The following is a 23,111-nucleotide window of genomic DNA, read 5'->3' on the forward strand; positions in this document are numbered from 1 at the left end:
TCTCTCTTTTTTTTTTTTTTTTTTTTTTTTTTTTTTTTTACCTTGAGAGCACAGAAGATGCAAGAATCGCCCATACATTTGTGTGCCGTGATCTGTCGGAAACTGCGGCGAAAAATGTCCAGGTGCCAGAGAACCTGCAACACAAAAAGAAGTACAACTTATTTTATGGATATATAGAATAAAATATTGCATACACCTTTGACTAAAATTACACAAGCTAAATAATTCCAAAAGTACATTAATGTCAATGAAACCACTTTTAATAAAGCTTGCCTTTTATCTAATCACAAGTTGATATCTTCATCTTTCCTTTCCAACAACTGTGGCATTCATATACATTAATTTACAATAAGACCTCCCTTTGAACTTCTTCCTGGATGCTTGTAGATAAAAAGCACGGTTCTTTTCCTGCGTGGCAGTGCCAGCTTCAACAGCACTTGCCCCAGCTGCTCACCCACCCTCGTGCCACGAGAGGCGGCCGCGTGGCCACACCGGGAACCTGAGCACTTCCACCAGAGCCACCGCAAGGAGCCAGAGCTCAGGCACCGGGACGCGGATCCGCCTCATCGGCAGCCCCAGCACGCTGACCAGAACGGCCAACATCAGCGAGGGAAGGGCAGCAGCGCACCCCTTAGCAGGCTCTCACAGGTGAGAACAGGAAACCCTGAAATCCTCTGTGCCTGCTATTATCAGAGGTACATTTACATCCCATGATGGGGGCAGATTTCTAACCCTAACCAGCGTGGACAGCTACACTTTCCTCTCAGGGCAGGTATTGTGGTAAACTTTGTAAGGCAAAAAACAAGCCAGCTTTCATACGCTCTGCTAGCAGCAGCTGGAGGCAAAGCTGGCTCTCACAGCGCCAGGTTTTCTGCCTAGCTGCACCACTGAACCTGTGCAGCCCCAGTAAGCTATCTGAATCCCTATCCGTACCTTCATCTATAAAACAGCGATAATACTGACCCTGCGGTGTTTCACAACCAGCTRTTTATATCTCCATACGATTACTGCTACCTAATTCAGCGCCAGCTAGCAATAACTGGCCTTTCCTGCAAGTCCAGCCCTCAGTACCCCCCGGCCTTTGGGAAGGCACAAACTTGTACCAAAAGAAACCCTGACCTAAATTGCACTGTGCCAGGCTCCAGAGGGAACGGCACCGTTCAGCCCGGCATCTCGCCGACTGCACGCTTCCTCAGCGCAAACAGAGGGCCTGAACATCTTGGTTCTGATTAATTTGTCCAGAACAACTGGCTAGAAAAAAGCATTCGGAAAAACGTTTGCACTGGTTTCACAAAGTGTTTCCAGCTGTAGCAGCTTGTTAGCTAGTGAAACGCAGAGCACAGATGCCATATAAAATTGTATTCAGAAAAACACATGTACTGACTATTCAATCAAGTAAATGAACTTTTTTCCCAAAACTTCAGAATTGTCGGGGTAATGTTTATGCTCAAACTCTGTCTATACTTGAGGGTCTGTGAGGCAATATGAGCCTTTGAACCATCCGGCTATACCCGACATTCCTGAAGAGCTACCACACACTGCACAAAAAGAGAAAAATAATATATTTAGGAAAGAGTTCATTTTTTTCAATGTAATTGACTTCAGAGTTTATCTTGAATGTTTATAGAAATATTTAGTAGCAAGGAGCAGCAAACAGTCAAGAGCCTCTCAGACTAACATTTAATGTTAAAAAGTTTAAGATGACAAATACAGAAATACATATTTTATGAAATATGATTAGCATCTTGGGTTTTTTTTAATTCAGCTTTGACTACAAATATCTTTGGTATCCTCTCTCTCTTGAGTTTTAGGAGAAAACAGTTAACACAGAACACTGTTTGAAGGTCGGGTTCCTACGCTTTCACCTTTGTGCAAGGTATGCTGCTGCTGCTGCTGGGCTCTACTAAGTACTGACCAAAGTTCAGTAACTCAATATTAGGAGTCAGCCAGTAATTACACCTTACAACTTAACAAAAGTGATCAATAGCATACATCTCTGGAAACCCCACTTTTCTTGCACCAAGTTCCCTTTGTTCCCAGTCCTGTATTTCATGACATATTAATCCTACTGAGGGTCACTAGTGCTTCTGTTTGTATTTGCTACACAGGAGGATCCTGAAGCCTGAAATTAGTTGAGAACCTAACTGTGCCTGCAAAAACCCCACAGTGACACAGCCTGTGCTAAACAGGCAAGACATACAAMGGGAAGGAAGCCGAAATGCAGAAAGGACTTGAAACCCTTCAGCCAGAAGAACTGAAACTCAAAGGACAGACATTCAAACTATGTAAATGATGACAAAACAAATATAGTAGTCATACCACTCCACTAAGTTATAACACAGGAAAAGGCATTTTTTCTAATCAAGGGTAAGGACTCAGTCATCCAAACTAAACTGCACATCAGCAGTTAGAAAACTGTTTGGACTATACAAAACAGTTTTTGAATAGATACCATCAGCCCTTGAGTGTGACTGGCCCATCAAAAAAAATCTATATTTACTTTAAGTAGTAGACATACTGCAAGCTGTTCAATGTTTTACTATTTTAAAACACAATTTTTCTATTTAAAATGGATATATTTTCATCTGTTGATGACATACTAAAAGTTCACACAAGCAGAAAAGATGCAAGTATGTTAAATGACGRCTATTCCAATGCTTTCAGTTTCACCATGAAAAACTGAAAATCAAAAAAGCTGTTTTTTCCCCTATAGCTATCAGTTACAGTAACACAAAAAAAGTGGACAACTTTTCCTTTAACGTAACTCCAACTAAAGCAGCTCAGGATTTGAGCTTCATTCTATAACACAACTAACCTGCATTTATTCTCTCTAGGCCTGCACACAATTATGTAGTCAAGCCTGGCTGCTGCACAGCTTGAGCTTAAGAAAATATTGCAATAGACAGAAAGAGATGACAAAGACAGAAACATTTTATATTCTGTGCTCTTACCTGTAACGCGCTATTCAGGAAGCAACTGTTCTGTCCTGGTTCATTGCTGAGACCTTTACTGGGGGCTATTGAGGTTGTATTTCGTGGAGTGAACATACCCTGTACATTCCCCCGACCTACAGAAAAGTAATTTCTTTTCCAAGACATTTTCCAATTTTAGCTGTAGAACATGCAGGTTTTGGCTGGCAGAGTATTTTAGTGGATCAGGCCCTTCCTTTCTTTCACCAAAACTGAAAACAGGAACAACATCCACTCATCTTTCAATTACAGTTTAAACAGAATTTATCCTTTCATCAGGACACAAGCAGTTTGTTTCTTTTAAATCCAGCCCAGGATGCTATTCTTCATCTGATGCTTATGTATGCAAAAACCTCCTTTACAAGCAGCCACATACAAAGCTTGCGGAGGGCAGGAATCCATGGTCTTACAAGTTCATCTGTTATTGCTGTTTCTCCCTTTTCTAAACAGGCAGTGACTTCAGAGAAGAAATGGCAAGTCACTGGTCCCAGGACCAAGAGCGAGAAAAACAACAGCTACCTCCGCTCCCTCCACTCCCCCCTCCCCCAAATAAAAAAAACCACCTTCTCTAATCCTTTTATAATCCTCCTGCAGAAGATGGAAAAAGTCCAATTAGTAAGAGAGCAGAGAAACTGAGCCCAAAATAAAACCTTTGCAGCTCCTGTTCAGGCGCTTCTATCTCGGGCAATGAAAAAGGCATTATCCTCTCAGGGAAAGAGAAGCAACTCCAGAACTTGAGAGCGAAGAGCTTTAAAACAGCAAAGCGTCTCTGATACAGTTCTCCTAGTTCTGCGTGCGATCTTCAGAAGTTTCTTCTCCTGAGCCTTCTTTTGCAATTGGAATGCCCAGCCGTGCCAGAAAGCTTGAGAGAGAAAAATAATCAAAGGCTTGCGTCATTTAATTACTCGCTTGGTTTTGTGGTGTTCTGCCAAGACCAGTATTGCCTCACCTCCCACAATACACAGAATCTCTAAGACAAAGCAAAAATTAYAAACCTTCCCCCACCCAAAAAATGAATAACAGGGAAAATAAAACAGAATTCTGAGAACAAGTATGTTAGAGGGCTAAAATACGTTGGAAGGGTTAAGAAGGTATTCCGATTAAAAAACACAACAAAAAAAACACCCTAAAACCCACAAAACATTTACATGAACTTCATGCCAGTTTTCACATATACCCTTTGCAATCTGGAAGTATAAAGCATAATTTCAGCATAAAGTTCTTCAAGATCTCCTGCTAATTTAAAAAACAGTAGGAGGCTTTGTAGTTCTGTGAATACATGTCATTATATTAATTGTCCATTCTCTAATTGGGATCTTGCAGCAGCTCTGAATTTGGAACACTGTGAAGGGCAAGGTACAGGATTCTCCGCTGACTTAGAAGCCCAGAGCTCTCATCAGAACAAAATACTTTCCAAATTTGCTTAACCAGAGAAGGTGCTTATCTGTATCAAAAGTTACTTAATCTGGGCACAGGGAAGGTATAACATCTTCCAAAAGACATTGATGCTTCTGAAGAAACCGAAAGAAACATTCAACAGAAACTGCCCTTCAATCACAAGTGAATTTTATCATTCGCTTTTGCCCTTATTTTACAGGAAATGTAAAAAAGAATTTCATCCAACAAATTCCATTTTTACCCACCTGGGGTGAACAGTGGCAAGAGTCCTATAGAAACAGGAACTCCAAGAATTTATAGCAAAATTAAAAAAAAAAAAGTTCTTGCAAGAGTAGCCCATCTGTCTTTGCTTTACAGACAATCACATAATATTTTTTCATTCTCAATGACATTTGGGATTATCCCATTATTGACAGACAAAATAACAGCTGAAAATACCTATTATGACTGGCCTAAACAAGAAGATACTATTCCTGTTCTGAAGAAGCAATTGCAACAAGAATTCACTAAAAAAATTGATACAGGTAGAATCCAGGTATCAGCAAAAATTAACTCGGAGAATAATACCAAACAAAGATATTCTGGGTATTTGTGAAGGCACGTTATTCACCCTCTACGCAATTATAAATTCTTCATCTTCTGCCAAAATACAGACAAAATTTCCCCAACATCTAAGAATGTGCGATAGCAGACGAACCCATTCCCTTCTAGTAATATTTTTTTTGCGCTTCTATTAAACTCATTCTACAAGTATTAATGAAGTCTCAGCATTGCTGTGAGGCAGGCAAATCTCTATTTACAGATGAATATTCTTCTTGGTTCCCAGTGCACCACACACAATCTTCAGATGCGCTTGCAAGCCTGCAGACACAGAGCATTATCATGCCAGTCGTGCAACATTCCTGAGCGCTGAACGTATACGGGATTCATTCCAAAGCAGCTTCAGCCTCAACCCCCTCTCTTTGCTCAATCCCTTAATGAACCACAAGCCAAACATACTGTGTGAGGCAATTTAGTTTCAAGCAGCAATTTAAGGCTCGATGTAAACCAACCCTACTTGCAATAGGCGCAGCGGCCAGGCTTGGGCAGCAGGAGAAGAGAGCAGAAGGCAAWCGGGAATGAGCCGAGGCAAGCACACTGGGTTATAACTCACAAAAAAGGCCTAAGCCAGGCACTGTTTCTTCTCCTTTCCACAGCATCTATGAGAACATGGAAAATACAATCCAAAACATGCCCAAAGATGAACAGGTGTGAGCAGCACCAAGTATATATTCAAATTTGGAACAAGATTCTGCTCTCAAAAGTGTCTCTAAAGTATTTTTTCAAGCCAAGCTGTCTCAGTTAATACAAAGTTAATACACTTGTGTGTTGATTTCTGTTGTCTTGGGATCAGAATCTCATCAGAGGCTTTGTATTTTGCCCCTCATCGCAGTAAGACTACTGCAGGCTGGCCAGGTGCCCGGCAGGACTCCTGCAACCTTATTACCATCACTGGATTTGCACTGGATTTGCACAGGTCTGGTAGCATTGATGCATTTATCCTACATTCTCTATGCTCTTGCACAGGAGTAAGTTCAGTTTTCTCATTTAGCTATACAGCCTTCRCAGAATTAAGAGAATAAGCAAAAAAATACTTATTTTGGTCAATAACTGGTTATGACAAAAAATAGATCCATGGAGATAAATGCCAGTTTTTTGCTTTACCAAGCACTAAAAAACAACCTTATACAATAGCTACAAAATGGAAATCTAATTAATTTTAAATACATAAGACAATATTCATATGAATTATGTACAGAACCACTTAGGCTCTCTGTTCTACCATAAGACTCGTAAAAAAAGATAACAGAAAACAAGGGGAAAAAAGATCTATGTAAAAAGCAACAATCATTATTAAAATAATCTGCTTTGCTTTCACCACCTCTGGCAGAACCATCAGCAGGAAAAAAGCTAACCTTTCCTTATTTTATATAAAACAAATAAACATGATTACATAATCTTCTAAAGCATACACACAAACACACAAAATACAATTCCAAAAAATGGCAATGATTTGTAAGGGAACAAGAAGGGTACYGCTGTGAAAGCCTTTCAGCAGAAGTAGGTGTTCCCCAAACATGCTACTTCTCCCAGATACTGTCTTAGCTTGTAAACAGGCCCAATCACAAAACTAAAGAAAAGAAAAACAGATTTACTTCCCGAAATGAAGTCACAGTAACACTTGGATGATATATGTCACAAACGCTAGAGAGTTACATAATGGAGTGAGTAGAAAACATTTTCATGTATTATTTCTGATGAAAGAAGTTCTTGCAAGACTGTTCCCCTATTAAGAACACACAAAAGGCAACAGAAACAGAAAGAAAAGAAAAAAAGAAAGAAAACCCCTCCAATGTAATTGCTGATGGGGTTTCCCAGCCATCTGCAGCATTTCAGTGTTAGGTCACAACAATAGCAGCTCCATGCAACTCTCGTATCTTAAAACCAACAAAAACAAAACAAAATGAAGCCAAAAATCAGATGACCAATTCAAAAGCTGTAGCTACGATATGTCCTAGTGACATCTTGGTACAACTCCAGAAAACTGAGTTTTAAATGAAAGAGAACAGCATTACCAGACCTGATAAAACTGTTCTCCCAGAAAATAAACAATGCTCCTGGCTTGTTGCTCAAAACATCACCTTAGAGACACAGTGAACTGAGGTAGATAGCCTAAAAAGTTTTAATGTACTTGAATTTTATCATATTAAGAATACTATCCACTGGAATAAGGTACAAAGATTAATCTAGTCAGCATGATTAAAAAAGAGCTAACTAAAAAAGAGCTAACTGTATCCCTGAAAAATTGTACAGATTATAATAAGAAGAATATTAAAGAATATATAAAGAAATATGCAAAGAACATATAATAAAGAGATATAATAAAAGCGAAAATTCAGAGTTCTAGACCTTCCCTCAAATTAATCTAGCTTTCACGCTGTTTGACAACAGTGATCTGAGGGTGGGAGCGCTCCCAGCCAAGGAGACCAGCTGACTGRCCCAGGGAAGAGCACCCAAGGGGCACCACTCCCACCGCAGCAGTCCATTCCCGGAGCAAAGGTGGCCACGGCTCACCCTGTACTTCCGGCCTGAAGAAACATGCCGGCCCATATCGAGAAACTTAACTTCATTATCAGGCCCAACGCTACCTTCTGTTTACTGAGTAGAACATGGACTTGACAATATTTGACAGCTCCACTGACGTCTACAACAGGATCGTACTACTCTTACTTATTTTTCTTTCTCCTTCTGCACAATTCCTACTYGGTAAAATGCTGTAAAGATATGACAAAGCTCTGAGCAGCAACAAGATAGGGCTAATTCCCCAGAACCATGTGAGAGAATACACTCAGTATTTGTCTAAGTTACGATAAATGGTCTTTTAGAAACCAGGGAAATGTTTCCACTTACCAAAGGCAAGGTAATTATCCAAACGTTAGGTTAAAAGTTGCTAACGAATACCATCAGAATGATCTTGGAGGAAAGACTGCAGAAAAAAATTCCACAAATGCACAGCTGGACTCCTTTACAGCATAAGGGTATGACAAGCCATGAGAGATACTTCAGGTTTCCCGGAAGAGACAACAAAGGCCCTTTCTATGAGAGCCTATCTCAAGATAATGGAAATTAATACTGAAGGGACTAGACAGAACAGTGACTAAACCAGGCTAACATGTGTCCTTGCCTAAAACTGCAGTAATTTCAATCACTACCGCTTGTATTTGTACAGCCTACAAACCACTATAATAAATTGTAAGCAGGACACTGAAGGAGACAAAGCGCTTCTGGGGAATGCAGCTCCCTTAAGTGGCAACACTGGCATTTCTGAACTAGTAAACAGCTTACTGTTTCTACAGTGTTCAGAGAGAGAAACGCCGAGTACATTTTTTATGAAGAAAGAACAAGTTTTATACTGACTTTTCAAACAAGCAAATAACCCAGAGGAAAACACTCTATGTTCCTGTTAACTGCTCAGACCAAAAAGGGGTGTGGGGAGACAAGGCTCTGCAGAACCACCCAGAAGTGAGACTCTGCAAGCTGCAGGGGTCAAGTAGCTTTATACTGCACAAAGTTTGTTCATTCCGTACAGCAGGCAGCATTTCTTTAACTTCTTCACCCAAAATGCTCGCATACATTTTACAAAACTATAGTGAACTGTGCCTTAAAACTGTCTAATGAAATACTGTGAAGATTTATCTAATCTGAACCATTTGATTTTAAGCTTGACAGCCAGCCAAGTCTTTTTAAAGAGTATCTCTCACAGTAAAAAAGCAGCAGAAAGCCATTGGTTTTGAACTCCAGAAGGTTCAGTGATGGTGGCGGGCTGGAAATTTCCACCTACTCCAGCTCCAAGAGAATCATTCTAGGACGCTTCCCAACTGCCTGCAGATGCTTCTGGGGGGTTAGCAAAGGCTTAGCTGTCACTTCTACAGTCCTTCTTCAAAGCAGTAAATCAGCTGATGAACACTTGTCTCAAACTTAATACCACATAGACTTCTGTTCAAAATAGAGAAAAAGTATGTCACTTATCCCATATAGCTACAATAGAGAGAAGTAGGATAGCCACATACAGATTTTCATAACACAGTTAAATTGGACCCAAAGTATCCAGGTGGCTCTTAAATAATTGGTAAAGCTATTAAGAAGCCATCTACTCAAGAGCTTTAATACAACATGACAACCATTCAAAGGCAGATTATAATTTAAAAAAAAAAAAACAAAAAACCCACAGCTCTGAATATCTAAAAGGGAATAGCATTACAGCCTTTTCTGATCAAATCTAACAGCTTAACCTGCTAGATGATCTCGAAATTTCCGGAGGAAAGCATCCCTCGCTAGAGAGTGCGATTTACAAGCACATAATGTTGAATAACTGAACAATAGAGGCTGCTGTGAGAAGACAAACAGCAAGAGATACGAGGTCATAACTAGAGATGCAAAGGCCACGTTATTTACTTTGTATGGTGCTTATCGCCAAAAAACACTTCACTCCCCAGATAAAACCTTTACTCATATCAAAAACACTGTATTAATAACCACTGATCTCATGCATCACGGGTACTTTCAGTACATGTGTTTGCTGTGGAGGTTATCAGAGGCAGACAACTCCACAAGTCGGCATCCTAGGTCGAAGCCTTTCAGGACCTCCTTGCTCACCTTTGAGTTATACCAATGTAATACATACACCCAGAAGATTTTGTTATTTCAGCARCTATGCTCTGATAGTTGAAGTGGGAAGGATTTTACAGAAAGAGGAAAGTTTATCTAGATGGAAATAAATTCAAAGAAATTTCAAAATCTTACATGATAATAAAAGCAAGTATTTTAAAACACCTAGGTGGAAGAGGACTTCTGAAGCAGTTATCACAAAGCTTTGTATTACCTTCTAGGTGAAATCTCAGTTTACGCTCCAAAGATTGTATTTAAAAACCCCTACTCTATCTTTACTGAATTTGGTGCTGAACATTTCATAAATGCAGAAGGAGGAGGGGGTTAAACCAGTTTTTAATGCTACTCCATATGGAATTTTTGGAGTTAGGATAAACGGGAAAAATATGGCAGCCTCAAACATTATGCAAGTGCTCAAAAGCAATTTCCACTCAACATTACCACTCAGTGCTATGTAACGCAGAAAACCACGGCAAACACGAATAGGGCAGCTGTCAACCATATGGCGAGATGGAGCATTCTAGCCCCGTTTTAGCGAACGCCCAGACAGCCTCCTGCCGCTCATTACTTACTTCCCAAACCTTCACCCAAGCTTTCCAAAGGAGAGCTTCAAGATGAATTCAGTATTTGATTCAATCTTCAGGTATAAATAAACATTTCTAATGTAAAATTCTACATTTTACAGCTATCAGCTATAGCAACAAGATKTCAAGACCCCCCCCTTTTTTTTTCCTGTGGAGTCCTGTTCACAAGCAAATAATCTCTCCTTTGTTCCAGTAATATTACTGACCCAAGAAAACAAATATTTCCTACTTTGCCTTGCAAATTCCATCCCAACAATGACTGAAGAGCTACCCGGAAGCTTTCAATAACATTCAGTAGTATTCAGCAACATAATGCTTAAGGACTGACAGCTTTTAAATCTTGCTGCCACCCTTTTCCTGACCTTCCAGTTTTTTGCTGCTAAATGACATCACAGTTTTTTCAGAAATATTCAGCCTCTTCTGAAACAGCTACCTTGTTATAACTATGAAGTCTGCTTTCAATCTTCACACCCCTCTCCTTCCTTAAAGCAGAAGTCAGTAGCAAACAACTCCTCAGTCATATGCTGTTTACATTACACCATCACATGTACCTCCATTGCATTAACCAGAGCAGCAATGTTTGAAACAACTGAATGTCTTAACACACAAACTTTGCATACAAATTTATTTTGGCGAGGAAAACAAACAAACAAACCCCAGCACCAGCAGCATTTCAAAGGAAAGACAGCTGAGAATAAGCCAAGGCAGCAGCATGTTGAGAGCAGCGATAGACTTTGACCAAACAGATGGACAGCCAAAGGGTGGAAAACAGTCTTTCCCGACGGTGTGTTAAGTATCTCAAAGTTGACCACCAGGATGCACTGTCCTCTCCAGGTAGCGCTCAAGGGGAAACAAGACACCTAGGGCAGAAGGCAGCTTCCTCAACACAGGCACACAGTGGACCTTTGGGCACCCCTGGCTATCCAAAACTCGCACCCAGGAAGGGCAGCTGTGCCACAGAGCTACGGCACTCCTGCCTCCTCCATGACCAGCAGCTGGGGGCCAGGCAATATACTCTATAGTACCTGAAAATGACACTAGACCTGCATTTAGGGAATGAGTTCTCCTATTTTCTCTTGGGCTCAGGATAGTTTTTGATATTAGAGGGCCAAAAGCTGAAAAACAGTACTTACAGCTTATCCTCAGCCTAGAAATACAGTGTATCTTGTGTCTGGTTTATACCACCATTACCACTTACTGAGATGGCTGATAACACCAATGTTCTTGCCAGACTAGTACCATACCAAGGCGCAAAACTAAAGCAGTAAAGTGGAACCTGCGCAGAAAAAGCACAGGCAGTGTAAAGAAAGAAAGRAGAGTGGTTTAGGGTGTCTACGCTGGGTCCCAGTGTTAAATAAATGTCTAAATCATTGTCTTCTGCCTTGTACAGCTGACAAGCAGAAGGACTGCTCCTGCACTTTAGAGCATTGTATAGATTTATAATTCTACATAAGGACATAAAACCATGCACCCAGCATCCACGACATGGTAATTATTCCTCTTTTTTTTTAAGCAGTCATCTGTGCTGTATAGCTATAAATAACACTTCAACAGAATCACGAGTGTATACACACATGCATAAGCACTTAATCTCAACTTGGTTTTGAGATCATTATTGTTTAGTTTGGAAGAATAAATATAACTAACATGAATAGGGAAACTCATTTTTGCTTGATTTGGCTTTGTATATAGAAGCATTTTTCTGCAAAACCCACTGAAAACTTCAGAACCTAAGTAAGAACAACATTTGAACGTAACACAAGAACAAGCTTACTGAATCAAAACATCCTGTCTCCAATAGTGGCTAATAGCATGTGGGAAGAGTAAAACAACAAGTCAGGAAAACATACTGTGATATCCTATACCTTACAAACAATCTGGAGCAGACAAGCAGGGGGAGTAGAAATCAAAGCCTGTTTTATTGTTTTCTATAAAACTAGGAGACCAGCGGAAGAAAGTATCTGACCAGTGGATTTAGGGAGATCACAGAGGAAAACATTCTCTGTGCAAACTGGTGCCTAGGTTTGTTTGTTTTTTTTTTTTTGAAATAGGAAGCAGACAGACATGACCAAACTTCAAAACTTTACATTCAAAGGTCGCAGATTGGTCTCGTGTCTCCCCCTAGCAAATAAAGCATTTGTAATATGCTGCCGCAGCCTCTCTACGGCTTCTGCAGCCCAGGGACAGACCTAGCTGACTGGGACACTGCTAGCCCAGCRGACAGTCAGGGACACGCTGTGCCTCTCCTCACTGCAGCCCCAGCCCCAGCCCGCTGCAGGCTCTCACTAAGCAAGTGTCCGCGTCGCACGGCTCCGCGCGTTTTAAAGGGCGGAGAATGGCAACCGCAGGCACAGAGAAGAATGAACAGACCTGAACTCACAGGTAAAGATCGAATACAACCAAGGTCGTACAGCAAGCCCTGCAAACACAGAAAAGGAGCGCCCGCACAACAGAACATGCGCTTACATATGTCACCTGAAATTCTACTTTCACTGAGAAGTCCCTTACAAATGGACAATCTGTTCTGCTTGAACTCTGCTATTCTGTCAATTTAAATAAGCAGTCATTAAAACCTCACCTAAAAGTTCTTAACATACATCTTTATCTATAAACAAAGCCATAACAGGACATTTAAAGTACGACCATTCTCCTAACGAAGGGCCAATTTCAACCAAACTACCTACAGTGTTTTGTTCTCCTAACAAACATTTTTACACTGGTATAAGACATTTTGAAAGATGTACTAGAATAAACATTTTGGAGAACAGAGGAAAAATAATAATATTAATTTCTCAAGTAGATGTAAAGAAAGTTTTCAAATCCATTTCAACCTATTTCACTGTATGAGATTTGGAGTACCAGGCTAAAACAGGCGAAAGCTGTTTTCTTTGATTTTCATGTACAGCATATTTGTCAGAAATACATTCCAGAAACTAAAACTTCACATAAAACACGTAGCATACACAGAGGAAAATTTCCTGTGTGAAATGCAGCTTGTATCCTATAAACCAATTTCCTGAAATACAGATCCTTCATTTTCAATTAGAAATAAGGTGAAGCCATAATGTTTGTATATGAATTTTCCCAAAACTCTGAGGTCTCTGAATGCAAAGTCTGAAGTCAAATTTCTTATATAATTTTAAAAAGTTTTATTTTTCAGAAAAGTTTTCTTATGTAAACCTTAGGAGATGCTACCAGTAGGCAACTCCTTCCATACTGTTTATAAAATCTTAAACAACTCCTTCCATACAGATTTTAAAGTCTTAATTTTATGAAAGTGTCGCTCATTCTTCATGGGTATTGCTGGAAAAAAAAGTTGCTAGTGCATAAAAAGAAGTGATGATACAATCACCTTGTATCAAAAACAGGTTTATGAAGATATTACTATCGCTTTCATTCAGAAAGTTTATTTTATATTCACCAGAGAAATACTGTGAAACTACTGAATGCAAAAGGGATTATTTTGTGTCCTGCTGTGGCCTGGAGAGATCCACAGAGCATGAAAGAAACTCTTGTTGAGTACAAGCAGGCTCTGTCTCTAATGGGTCACAGAAGCAGAAGCAGTGCAAATGTAGTATAATACAGGCTGAACAGACTAGTTGGGTGTTGGGGTTAAAAAAAAAAAAAAAGATGTCAACAGCTTTGATTTATTTTTTCTCTGCTTGGAGATGAAATGACATTACTGAGTGGCACCAGAAGCTCCCTACAAAAAAAGCAGAAAGTGCTGGAAAGGAGGTATATATTATGAAAGGAGTATTTACACTTTATTTGGGGATTCATCATACGGCAGAAAGAAAGAGCGTGAAGAGGTAGTTTCCAAAAAAATTCCTGTCTTTGCAACCAAAACAAGCATGTACAATATGAAAATGAAACAGAATTCTGTAGAGGTGCAAGCAAGTTATAAATACGTTTAACCAACCAGTATGTTTGGAGAGGAAAGCATCCTCATAGAACTTTTTTTTTTTTTTTTTTTAAACAGAATGAAAGAGAAGAACAAGCTTGAAGGTACGTACGAATGCCTGCATATACAAGAACGAGGTGTGACCTGACAGCATTGCAATGTATCTAGCCTACAACAAATTTTAAACACTGCAAATTTCAACACTGCAAAAGTCACTAGAGAAAACAGCAGCCTTGCTCAACTTCAGACAACAGGATTTCAGCTATAAATGAAAGGATGCTTACTTTAGAGATTTCATTTAATTTTTTTCAGCAGCGGTTCAACCATTTCAATGTTACTGTAGGGTTGTGTTCTACCGATAAGCAAGCAGTTATTTGTTACTCTCCCGACCTAATCCTGCACCAATGGACAAAATCACATGTGAAACTAAAGACTCATCTAGCCCATATCACACAACCTTCCAACAGAGCATACTATCAAAGCTGCAAGGTTAAGCTCAAAGCATTATGCGGCTTCCAGCTTACTGTGCACTTTTGTCAACTAGCCCAGGCCAGACCGTGTGAAATTCAGAGTGCCAAGTACCAGACTGATAGTTTTATGCACCGAGTTCTTCATTCTTTTCTGCAGAGAGACAAAGTACCCAACCCACACTGGTGTTTCTCATTCCTTAAAATGGGTATCTCAGGGAATGGGGCTTGGAGGATGAAGCAGAGAGGAGCTTTGGGAAACGTCACAGGCAAAAGGTGAGGACAGCTCTGCGGCTGCTCCTGCTCCACTGCACGCCGCAGGGCACGGGGGGTGACCGGCTCGCAGCATGACACCCGCTACGGCCGCACTTACTTTCTTGCTTCTGTACGCACGATCCGCTAAGAGCGTGGCTGTGCCATGTGGAGCCTTTAAGGGCAGAGACATAAACCCCCATGCCCCTCGGGGAGTACCACGGATGCTGACAGGACAGGCCTCCAGAACTGCTGGGTATGGCAGGCGGGAGAGATGCCTGAGCCGGCCCTAGGCACAGCAGAAAAATTTCTTAGACATTTGGGGCCACTAAGTCACTGATAGACCTGTGAATCAGATATACAGTAGTCAACAGGAGCGCTGCATACAAGCATACTTCTGTCTTTCCCAGTTCCTTTGAATTTTCTCTTTTTAAAAAGCTAAATTTCTAGTTCTTATTTAAATAAAATTTGGCTTTTTTTGATTTTAAAACTCTTAAGGTCTTTTTTAGGGGTCACCACCAGAGAACGGTTATGCACACCCACCTCACAGCTGTGGTGAACTCTGTGTCCCATTACAGCAACCCGTAACAGTCTCTGTGGCTTGCTCCTTCCCACAGCCCTGGGTCTGGATTATGCAGCAGCCCCTGCACCAGCACCCTGCTGGGGCCCGTCACAGGACAGAGCCTTCACTTCAGAGCTGCAGTCAAACAGCAGGGTTACGTGCCATGTGTTGCCCACATCTACTCTGTGCCAAATCCTGTTACAACAACACTAAGTTGATACGCTCCAGGCTGGCATCTCCAAGCACTGTTACATCCTACAACATAACTTTTTTCCCCAGAATTCCCTAGACCGTACACTGTCCCTACAAAGTTGCCAAAGAGACACAGCTCTTGCGTTTGGTTGGAGCTCTGGCGTTTGGAAAGAACATGGTCTGAGGAAGGTTGGCAGCTAGGTACAAAAACAAATGCAGATCCACAGCACCAGCAAGGCAATGAAAGGACAAAAACAATTATTATTCTGTTTAAAAGTCCTCTCCCTCAGAATAACCGATCTTCAAACTAAAGAATGATCCTCTGACATCTTGAAAAGCAAAATCAGTGTTAAAAACACAACAACACTATACTTATCAAGAAGAAATACCATACCATGACTAATATTTTCAGTCACTACATTTCATCACAATAAATATTTTGCTGAGAAATCACAACATGAAATTTTCCCTCAATACCAGAAGAAAGCATTTGGATGCATTGTTATTATTATCATCCATTGCTTAACCAGCATTACAACATCTACCACTTCCTTACACACACCTGTAAGGGGGGGGGGAATCAAAATATTCTGTCCAGACTGAGATTCTGTGTATCCTTCGGGATTAAGAAAAAAAAATAGAATCATACACATACAAACATATATATACACACATAGCATGTATGCACGTGCAATCTAATGGCTGAACTGGAGAAGTCTCACATTTCTGGTTGATCAGGACTGAAGTTACTCCATATGAAGCTATACAGCTCTGAGCTTGAGCCAAAATGTACTGTGTTGGATGTCTTTTCTTTGTTCACCTGGAAGGGCTTTTTTTCTGGCTTTTTAACAGTCTTATTTCTTTCCAGTCCCATCAAGTTCTCCAGTCCCAATAGATGGATACCCAGGTACCCATCGATTAGGGCAGGAACAGTAATACACRTCCTCTCATGGAACCATGTACATTAGAAACTTAAAGACAACTTGTGGAATTCCAATACATCAGTTAAAAGACTCTTATTATGATCCAAGACATTAGAACCTGAAATAAGACAACTGAAAAATGGATGAAATGACTTAGCTGTGGCACACTGTTCTCTGGAAGAAAAGATCATATCACAGATCACACATGTGACAACTCCCAGGAGCAACTAATTAACATTGCTTGGCTCTTGTTGGAGTTGGAAACTCTGTGTCATACTGAAAAAAAAAAACTTTCCTACGTATGCATTTGTTCACTTCGCATCTTGATTACTAAAAAAAGAAAAAAAAATCATTTTTTCTGGTCTTGAAAAAAAGTAATTTTCCTCTGCTTATATCTATTCAGAAAGGTAGTACAAAGCATCATCTTCTCTAACATGTTGCTTTGACCATACCACATCAATATTTGCTCTTCCTGTGGTACACCTTTCTCCCTAGCTCTCCCTTCTAAGGGTCTTTAGGTCTGGCATAATCTTTTCTATTTTTAAGTGCACCATTAAATCCTGCCACAAAAGTTGTTGATGCCAGGCGTCACCAGCCATTTGTTGCATTTTCAAGCAAGCACTGCTGTGCTCTCTCCCCCGGAGAGGACGGAAACACACCTAAAACATCTACAAAACAATCCTGCCAATCCTCCTTCGAGTTGCTGCTTTCCTGCCAAGTGCAGTAGAAGCCCAGCAGCTCGGCAGCAGGTGTGCCAGAACCACCGGTCATCACGACAGCCACCCCAGGCTGTTTCCTTTACTTCTCTAGCTGCTTAGCATGTTTCTCTGGCCTCAGCTGGGAACTCTCTAAACCGGAATCACTCTATTTTGTTTTCATAAGGCACCTAAAATACTGAGATACTGACTATAACCTGTAGGTAGCATTACACTACAAATGGACAACTCCAGATACCACATAAGACCCTGTATATCTAGCATAATGCTTTTCTGTTTTGCAAAGAAAAATGAAAGATTCCAACAGCCAGTTAAGAGAAAAATACAGATTAGTGATGACTGAGTTCCTGACAGTTCTGCAACTCCCACTAAGTACAATGTGCTAAGAACAAATACCCATCAAATGTTTTAATACAAACAAACAAACAAAAAAAAAAAAGGCAAAAAAGTGAAAAACAAAAGCCGTTTCCTGACGTTTCAGCCCGCAAGTTGTCGGGTGGGCAGTCCCCATGTCCTCCTTTCAGGCTGACTCCACATTTAGCAGATCACCCAGCAACACAAACCTGAACTCGTACCAAAAGTGCGAGTTCCTGACAGCCCTTCCGTCCTGGCAGCGGGAGGGCGTGATGCGGCCCACGCCGCCTGTGGGAGGACAGGCGGCTTCCGAGGGGAAACGCTGGAGGCACAAAGGCCCCAAAGGCGCCAGTGCCACCAAGGGGGCATTCCTGCGTCCCTCTCGCCCCCCAGCCCCCGGGCACGCAGCCGACACCTCCTCCCTTTGGCTCACGGAGGGATCCCAGAAGCGAATCCGGCTCACGAAATCAGCCCTTGGAGGGGGGGGCTGCTCTTTTTCCCATCAGTTTTGTGAGCTGGATCAACTCCCGGAGAAGCTGGAGCTGGGGCAAGGGGAGCAAACAAGGCGTGCAGGAGAGCAGGACCTGTTCTTTCAGCTTTGCATCAGCCCAGCCCACCTTCCCGACTTCTACCCTGGCACGCTACAATCAGACAGCCTAAATCCATTCCACCACCACACCAAAAAAAAAAAAAAAAAAAAAAGTTATTTCTTCAAAAAAAATTAGAATACACTGGAGCAGGCAGAATGAGTCTGTTTTTATTATACAAAATGATGAGCAGTGGAAATGTACAGAGTTTTTTTTTTTTCTGGTGACAGGAATTCTAAAACTGGATTTATCATTTTGTGGAATCACAGCTTCTGTTTACCATCACCAAATGTATGAAAATATATTTTTTAATCTATAAATTTCAGCAAAGATGTACTTGTACTTCATGCCAAGCTGAAGCAGAGAAAAGTATGGGATAGTAGTGGTAGACAGACTTTCAAAAGTCACAGAATAATTACTATTTATTTTGGAAACAAGACATTTTACGGAAGGAAGGAGATCAGGAAAGCAGCCAAAGCAAGTTCTTGCTCTCAAAAACCAACACATTACCAAAAAAAAAAGAAGGAAAAAAAAAAAAGTGCTACATATATTTAATACCTCATTTCACTAAGAGTTTCTTTCAAAGAGAGAATTCAAGAGTAGCAAGTAGAGGGAAGCAAAACTACATCTAAAGTATGAAAAAAGCAGCCTTGAGAGCTTCTGACCAGGTGGAGCTATGCTATAAAATAACTAGGATGGGAAACAAACTGCTAAAATCCATTCCAGTTTTGACAAACATTAAGGTGAGTAAAGATTCAGACTGGCTGCATCTTTGGGTTTACGATGGATACTATCAGCCAGTAGAAGCTATGGTATGATGGAGCAGAGGCATCTTTTGGCTTAGAAAGTGTATTTCAGACAGGCAGCAGAACACAAATAAAATGCACACAGCATTAGCCAGCAGTACTACCGAAAAGGATACTAATAAATTGAACCAACATTTTTTCTTTATATCCTAGAAACAAAGACAATCCACAATGAAAAGTAACACTTCCTATTCTTTAGTATAATATATAGGAGAGAATTCCTGTGACAACTTGGATTCAATCAAAAGAAATATTAATAGTCACAACAGTGGTGATGATGAATTAAAGCAACAGATTTTTAACTTAGTAAGACCTACCTTCAGAAGCCACCTTCTACCGTGTAAATTCCATATTGCTGTTGCAACAAAAGGTGGAGATCAGAGCAGGTTGAAAAAATCCACAGAAGACTGTTAGAGTAACGGCTCTGAGTAATACTTGCACGGGAAAATTATTTAAGGGAAGAGGAAAGAGCCAGCACAGTGTGGGAGGGGACAACCTGCAGTTTCAAACAATAGGAAGCTGTTAAAACAAAAACCGAGGGCCTCCCTCCGCACAGGAAAGCCTCCTTTGCAAAGCATTGCCCCCGCTGCCACCCCCAGGAGCGCAGCTCCGAGGAGCGAGGCAAGGCTGGAGGCCCAGCCGCCGCTCCGGGACAACCCGCTTCGGGAGCGGGGCCCTCAAACAGGGAGCAAAGTTGCACAAAGCCTTTTATAAAAGGCACCAGGGAAGGGGAGAGGGGGAGGGAAAAAAGGAAGAGGGAAGAAAAAAATACAGACAGCCACGCTGCAATGGATTACCTTTTCACAGCACGCTTTGCAAGGCAGTGCTCGTCCCAGCCGAGTGCGGCAAGTGAACTGGCGAGACTCCTGCAGATTGGATAGTTAAACGTGACGGGAGTTTTCTCATAGGAGGGGCTGATAACCACATGAGTGACATATAACCATTTAACAGACCAGTTAAGAAGGAAACGAAGATTGCGTCAGTTTTGATCCCTCGATTTAGAATGCCATGGTTGCAATGTGCATGTTTAATTGTTTTTTTTCAAAGAGAAATTATTCCAGGACAATTCCTGGAATGAACACCTACCTTTCAAAGCCTGGGATACCAAACAGGAAAAAAAAAAAAAAAAAGCAGCCTGTCTAGAAAAATAGCTTCCTCCCCCCCAAAACTACCATAGGCTCGGTTATTTCATATTAAAAGCAGCGTTATTACATGATTATTCTCCGACTCTCTTACAGTACAGCTCCGGGGATACCAGTGCCATCCACATTCAGCATCAATTTGTTCTTCTAACATGGTCACATTCATGGCACAGACAGGGAACACTACAGTGCATATCCAAAACCAAAATAACTTTAAAGAAAACTTTCATTATGTTAGGAAAAACAGTGCACACTATTGTCTTTCTGTCCTAGTACAATATAATGCTAGCAGAATCAGATTGAAATATAATAACGTTCTGGACCATACAAGGTACTGAAGATACTATCCCCACCGGGCTCATTTACCTAACAGAAATAAACAATGTAAAAAGGAAGCAGTTAGAATACAATTAAACCATTTTGCCTTAAAAAACAATCCAGTCTTGCTGGATAGAAGGGATTGAGCCAAGTTTTAACTCTGTCGTTCCATTACTGATATAGTTGTGGTCCGACAATAGGAGTAGCAAGAAAAGAAAGATATAAAGCAATGGCACAATACTCTTAGCCACGTTTTACCTTGTGATTCTTCTATATATCTTTTAAGATTTGGATTTATGTGTGCATATTTCAAATCAAATAATTTTTTAAAGCATCCTAATATTGGCAGAATTACGAACAAAAAACAGAGGATAATATCCAGTAATCATGCTGGGCTCAAAATATGTTCTACAGCTGCCTATGGTTAAAACAGCATGTTAATTTTGTGGCTCTCTTTCCTCAAACAGCTTGTTTCAAGGATGCCAAACCACTTAAAAGAGCATTTCCAATACCAACACAGCTCTTTTCCAGGCAAAAGCAATATGCTAATCCTCATTTTTGTCATAAAGAAAGACTGACCGAGGCTCTTGGGCATCTCGCACCGTCACTTAGATCTACAGGTTTCCTTTCAAATATCAGCATAAGTCTCACCAAGAGTTAGTAAAGTCCATTTGTTCTGCTGATGTTATGTGCTGGGTTCTACAATCTTAAGCTGCCAAACACCCATTCAAACAAAACACTGGTCTCCAAGTTCCCTTCCTCCCCCTCACTCCCAAAGAGGAGGCACTGACTACGCTTTCTCAGACACAAAGGCATACGGCAAGCTCACGACTCCATTGATTTCCTCACTGAGATGATGTGGGCCAACATTCATGAAATGGCAGCAGTCAATATCAATATCACTATCAATATCACCAAGGGGTTTGTGGTTGTTACTAAGCTGTACCAGCCTTTACAATTCCAACTTGCTTCAGCCTCAGTTTCCATCATTTCGGATCACCTACTTCCCAGCTTTTTGTTGAAATGCTTCAGGCGACCAACTATGCTTGAGTAACAGCTAAAAACATGGATCGAAGCATGGACTTTTCCAAATACCTGCTTTGACACCATACAGTAGTGGAGACTAAGTTACCTGTCCAAACTGTAATCCAATCCTCACACTGCAGTGTGTAAAAAAAAACCATGAAAAGCATTTCTAGAGCATCTCTTTAACACAAGATCAATTCTGCTTCCATCATACCTAAAATTAAAATCAAACCATTAAAAAACATACCGCAACAAAGGGCAGGTAAGAGTACAGTTAAAAGAAATGCCTCTGCATCAGGTGGCAAATATTTCATTCCCTACTGCCAAAAGGCAAATGGTTCATAGAGCAAGCAGGGTCCCATTCCCTGAACAGAAGCAAGGGGACACATCCCTAGCCGAAGCACAACAGCACTGCTTAGTTTGAGAGAGCTTTGCCAAACACATCAACTAAGCACCTGACCCACTGCCACAAAATCCAAGTAAGAATTCATAGCAATTTTTGTGTTTCTGCATAGAACGGGGGGGGGGGGGACAAAACAAAACAAACAGCGTATTGCACTCTTCCAACATCCTTTCACTTAAATTGGGACAATAAGGCAACCATCAAACAACTCCAGTCAAGTACTGCAGCCCCTAGGGCTACTTGGACCTCAGAGCAACGCTAGTAATTACACAGCCATCCACATAGCTGCCTCAGACTGCAATGAGGCAGGAAAATCCAGCAAGATGAAGCAACAGAAATAAGCCTGGAATATCTCTCTCCTCCTTACTTTTCTGTTATGGTTTAAAGAGCAGAAATCTGAGAAGCAAAGGTGTTTGCAGACAACCCTATCTATTAGAAGCATGTATGCCCACAACATACATTCACTGTGGCAAGATAAAGAGCTACTGTCCAAGAAAATGACAAAACTATATGTTAAAAAAATCTGAAGGAACAAAGTGTAGCTGATAGACAGAGAGCAGCAATAATCATTCTTCTAATACTGAAAACAATTATTTTCCCCCGATGTCTGCAAAGTCATATGATTTCAGCTCGCAGATCATGTAGCTTCCTATCAGACAATGACTATGCTAGCCGTTCCTCTCACCTCTAAATTATTTTCCACCATTGCACTCCCACTCGTAGAGCTGTAAACGTCAGCACATTTACTATAGTTTAAATATCCTAAGTTTGTCTACATGGAGAAGCTTGTCAGGAGTAACTGCTATGCTGTGAACTCTACTTTATTCCACTCCAAAGATGTAGCTTCACGACCGGCTTCCAGCAATGAAGCCTGTTTCAGAAGTTCCCATTCACCTTTCACAGGTCACTCATTCCTGTTCTCACTTGATACTCTGTTCTGCAAATTGCAGCCTGTGTGTAACCACACTGCAAACTGTATCACTAAAATAATCTGGGATAAAAACAACCCTCCCATACAAAAATGAAGGGGACTAGTTTTTATTATTTCAGTTATTCAGATCACAGAGGAACCCTACAGTAAGCAACTTCAAGCAGCACAACAGAGAGACCAGCAAACTGCAGGGTGTACAGGAGCAGAGAAATAGTAGTAAGGGCAGCTTCTCTGATCAGCTTTCCCATCAAAGCAAGATATTGTGTAGATGCACTAATTCCCTGCATAGTTTTACAATACAGCTACACCAACCTGACAGCTGCCGCCAGGGTGGATGCCTCCCCATCACATGCTTCTTCTGCTCCCCTTGCA

The 23,111-nt window shown here is 40.9% G+C and overlaps 1 protein-coding gene across 6 annotated transcripts in view; it reads right to left on the reverse strand.

Moving 5' to 3' along the window:
- USP54 (ubiquitin specific peptidase 54) overlaps positions 1 to 23,111 on the reverse strand; it is a 90,578-nt gene that overhangs the window by 51,404 nt on the left and 16,063 nt on the right. For 4 of the 6 annotated variants that reach the window (XM_026055862.1, XM_026055861.1, XM_026055860.1 and 1 more), the window contains exons 1-3: positions 5,521 to 5,579; positions 2,952 to 3,831; positions 42 to 134 (exon numbers count right to left, since the gene is read on the reverse strand). In XM_026055862.1, the coding sequence (XP_025911647.1) occupies positions 42 to 134; positions 2,952 to 3,098 (240 nt within the window). In that variant the 5' untranslated portion in view covers positions 3,099 to 3,831; positions 5,521 to 5,579. Of the gene's footprint in view, positions 1 to 41; positions 135 to 2,951; positions 3,832 to 5,520; positions 5,580 to 19,236; positions 19,258 to 23,111 lie in introns of those variants that run through there. The other 2 variants (XM_026055858.1, XM_026055859.1) reach the window with 2 other exon arrangements.

Source organism: Apteryx rowi, unplaced genomic scaffold (genome assembly GCF_003343035.1).
Source record: "Apteryx rowi isolate R43461 unplaced genomic scaffold, aptRow1 scaffold_126, whole genome shotgun sequence".
In the NCBI taxonomy this organism is placed as follows: domain Eukaryota; kingdom Metazoa; phylum Chordata; class Aves; order Apterygiformes; family Apterygidae; genus Apteryx; species Apteryx rowi.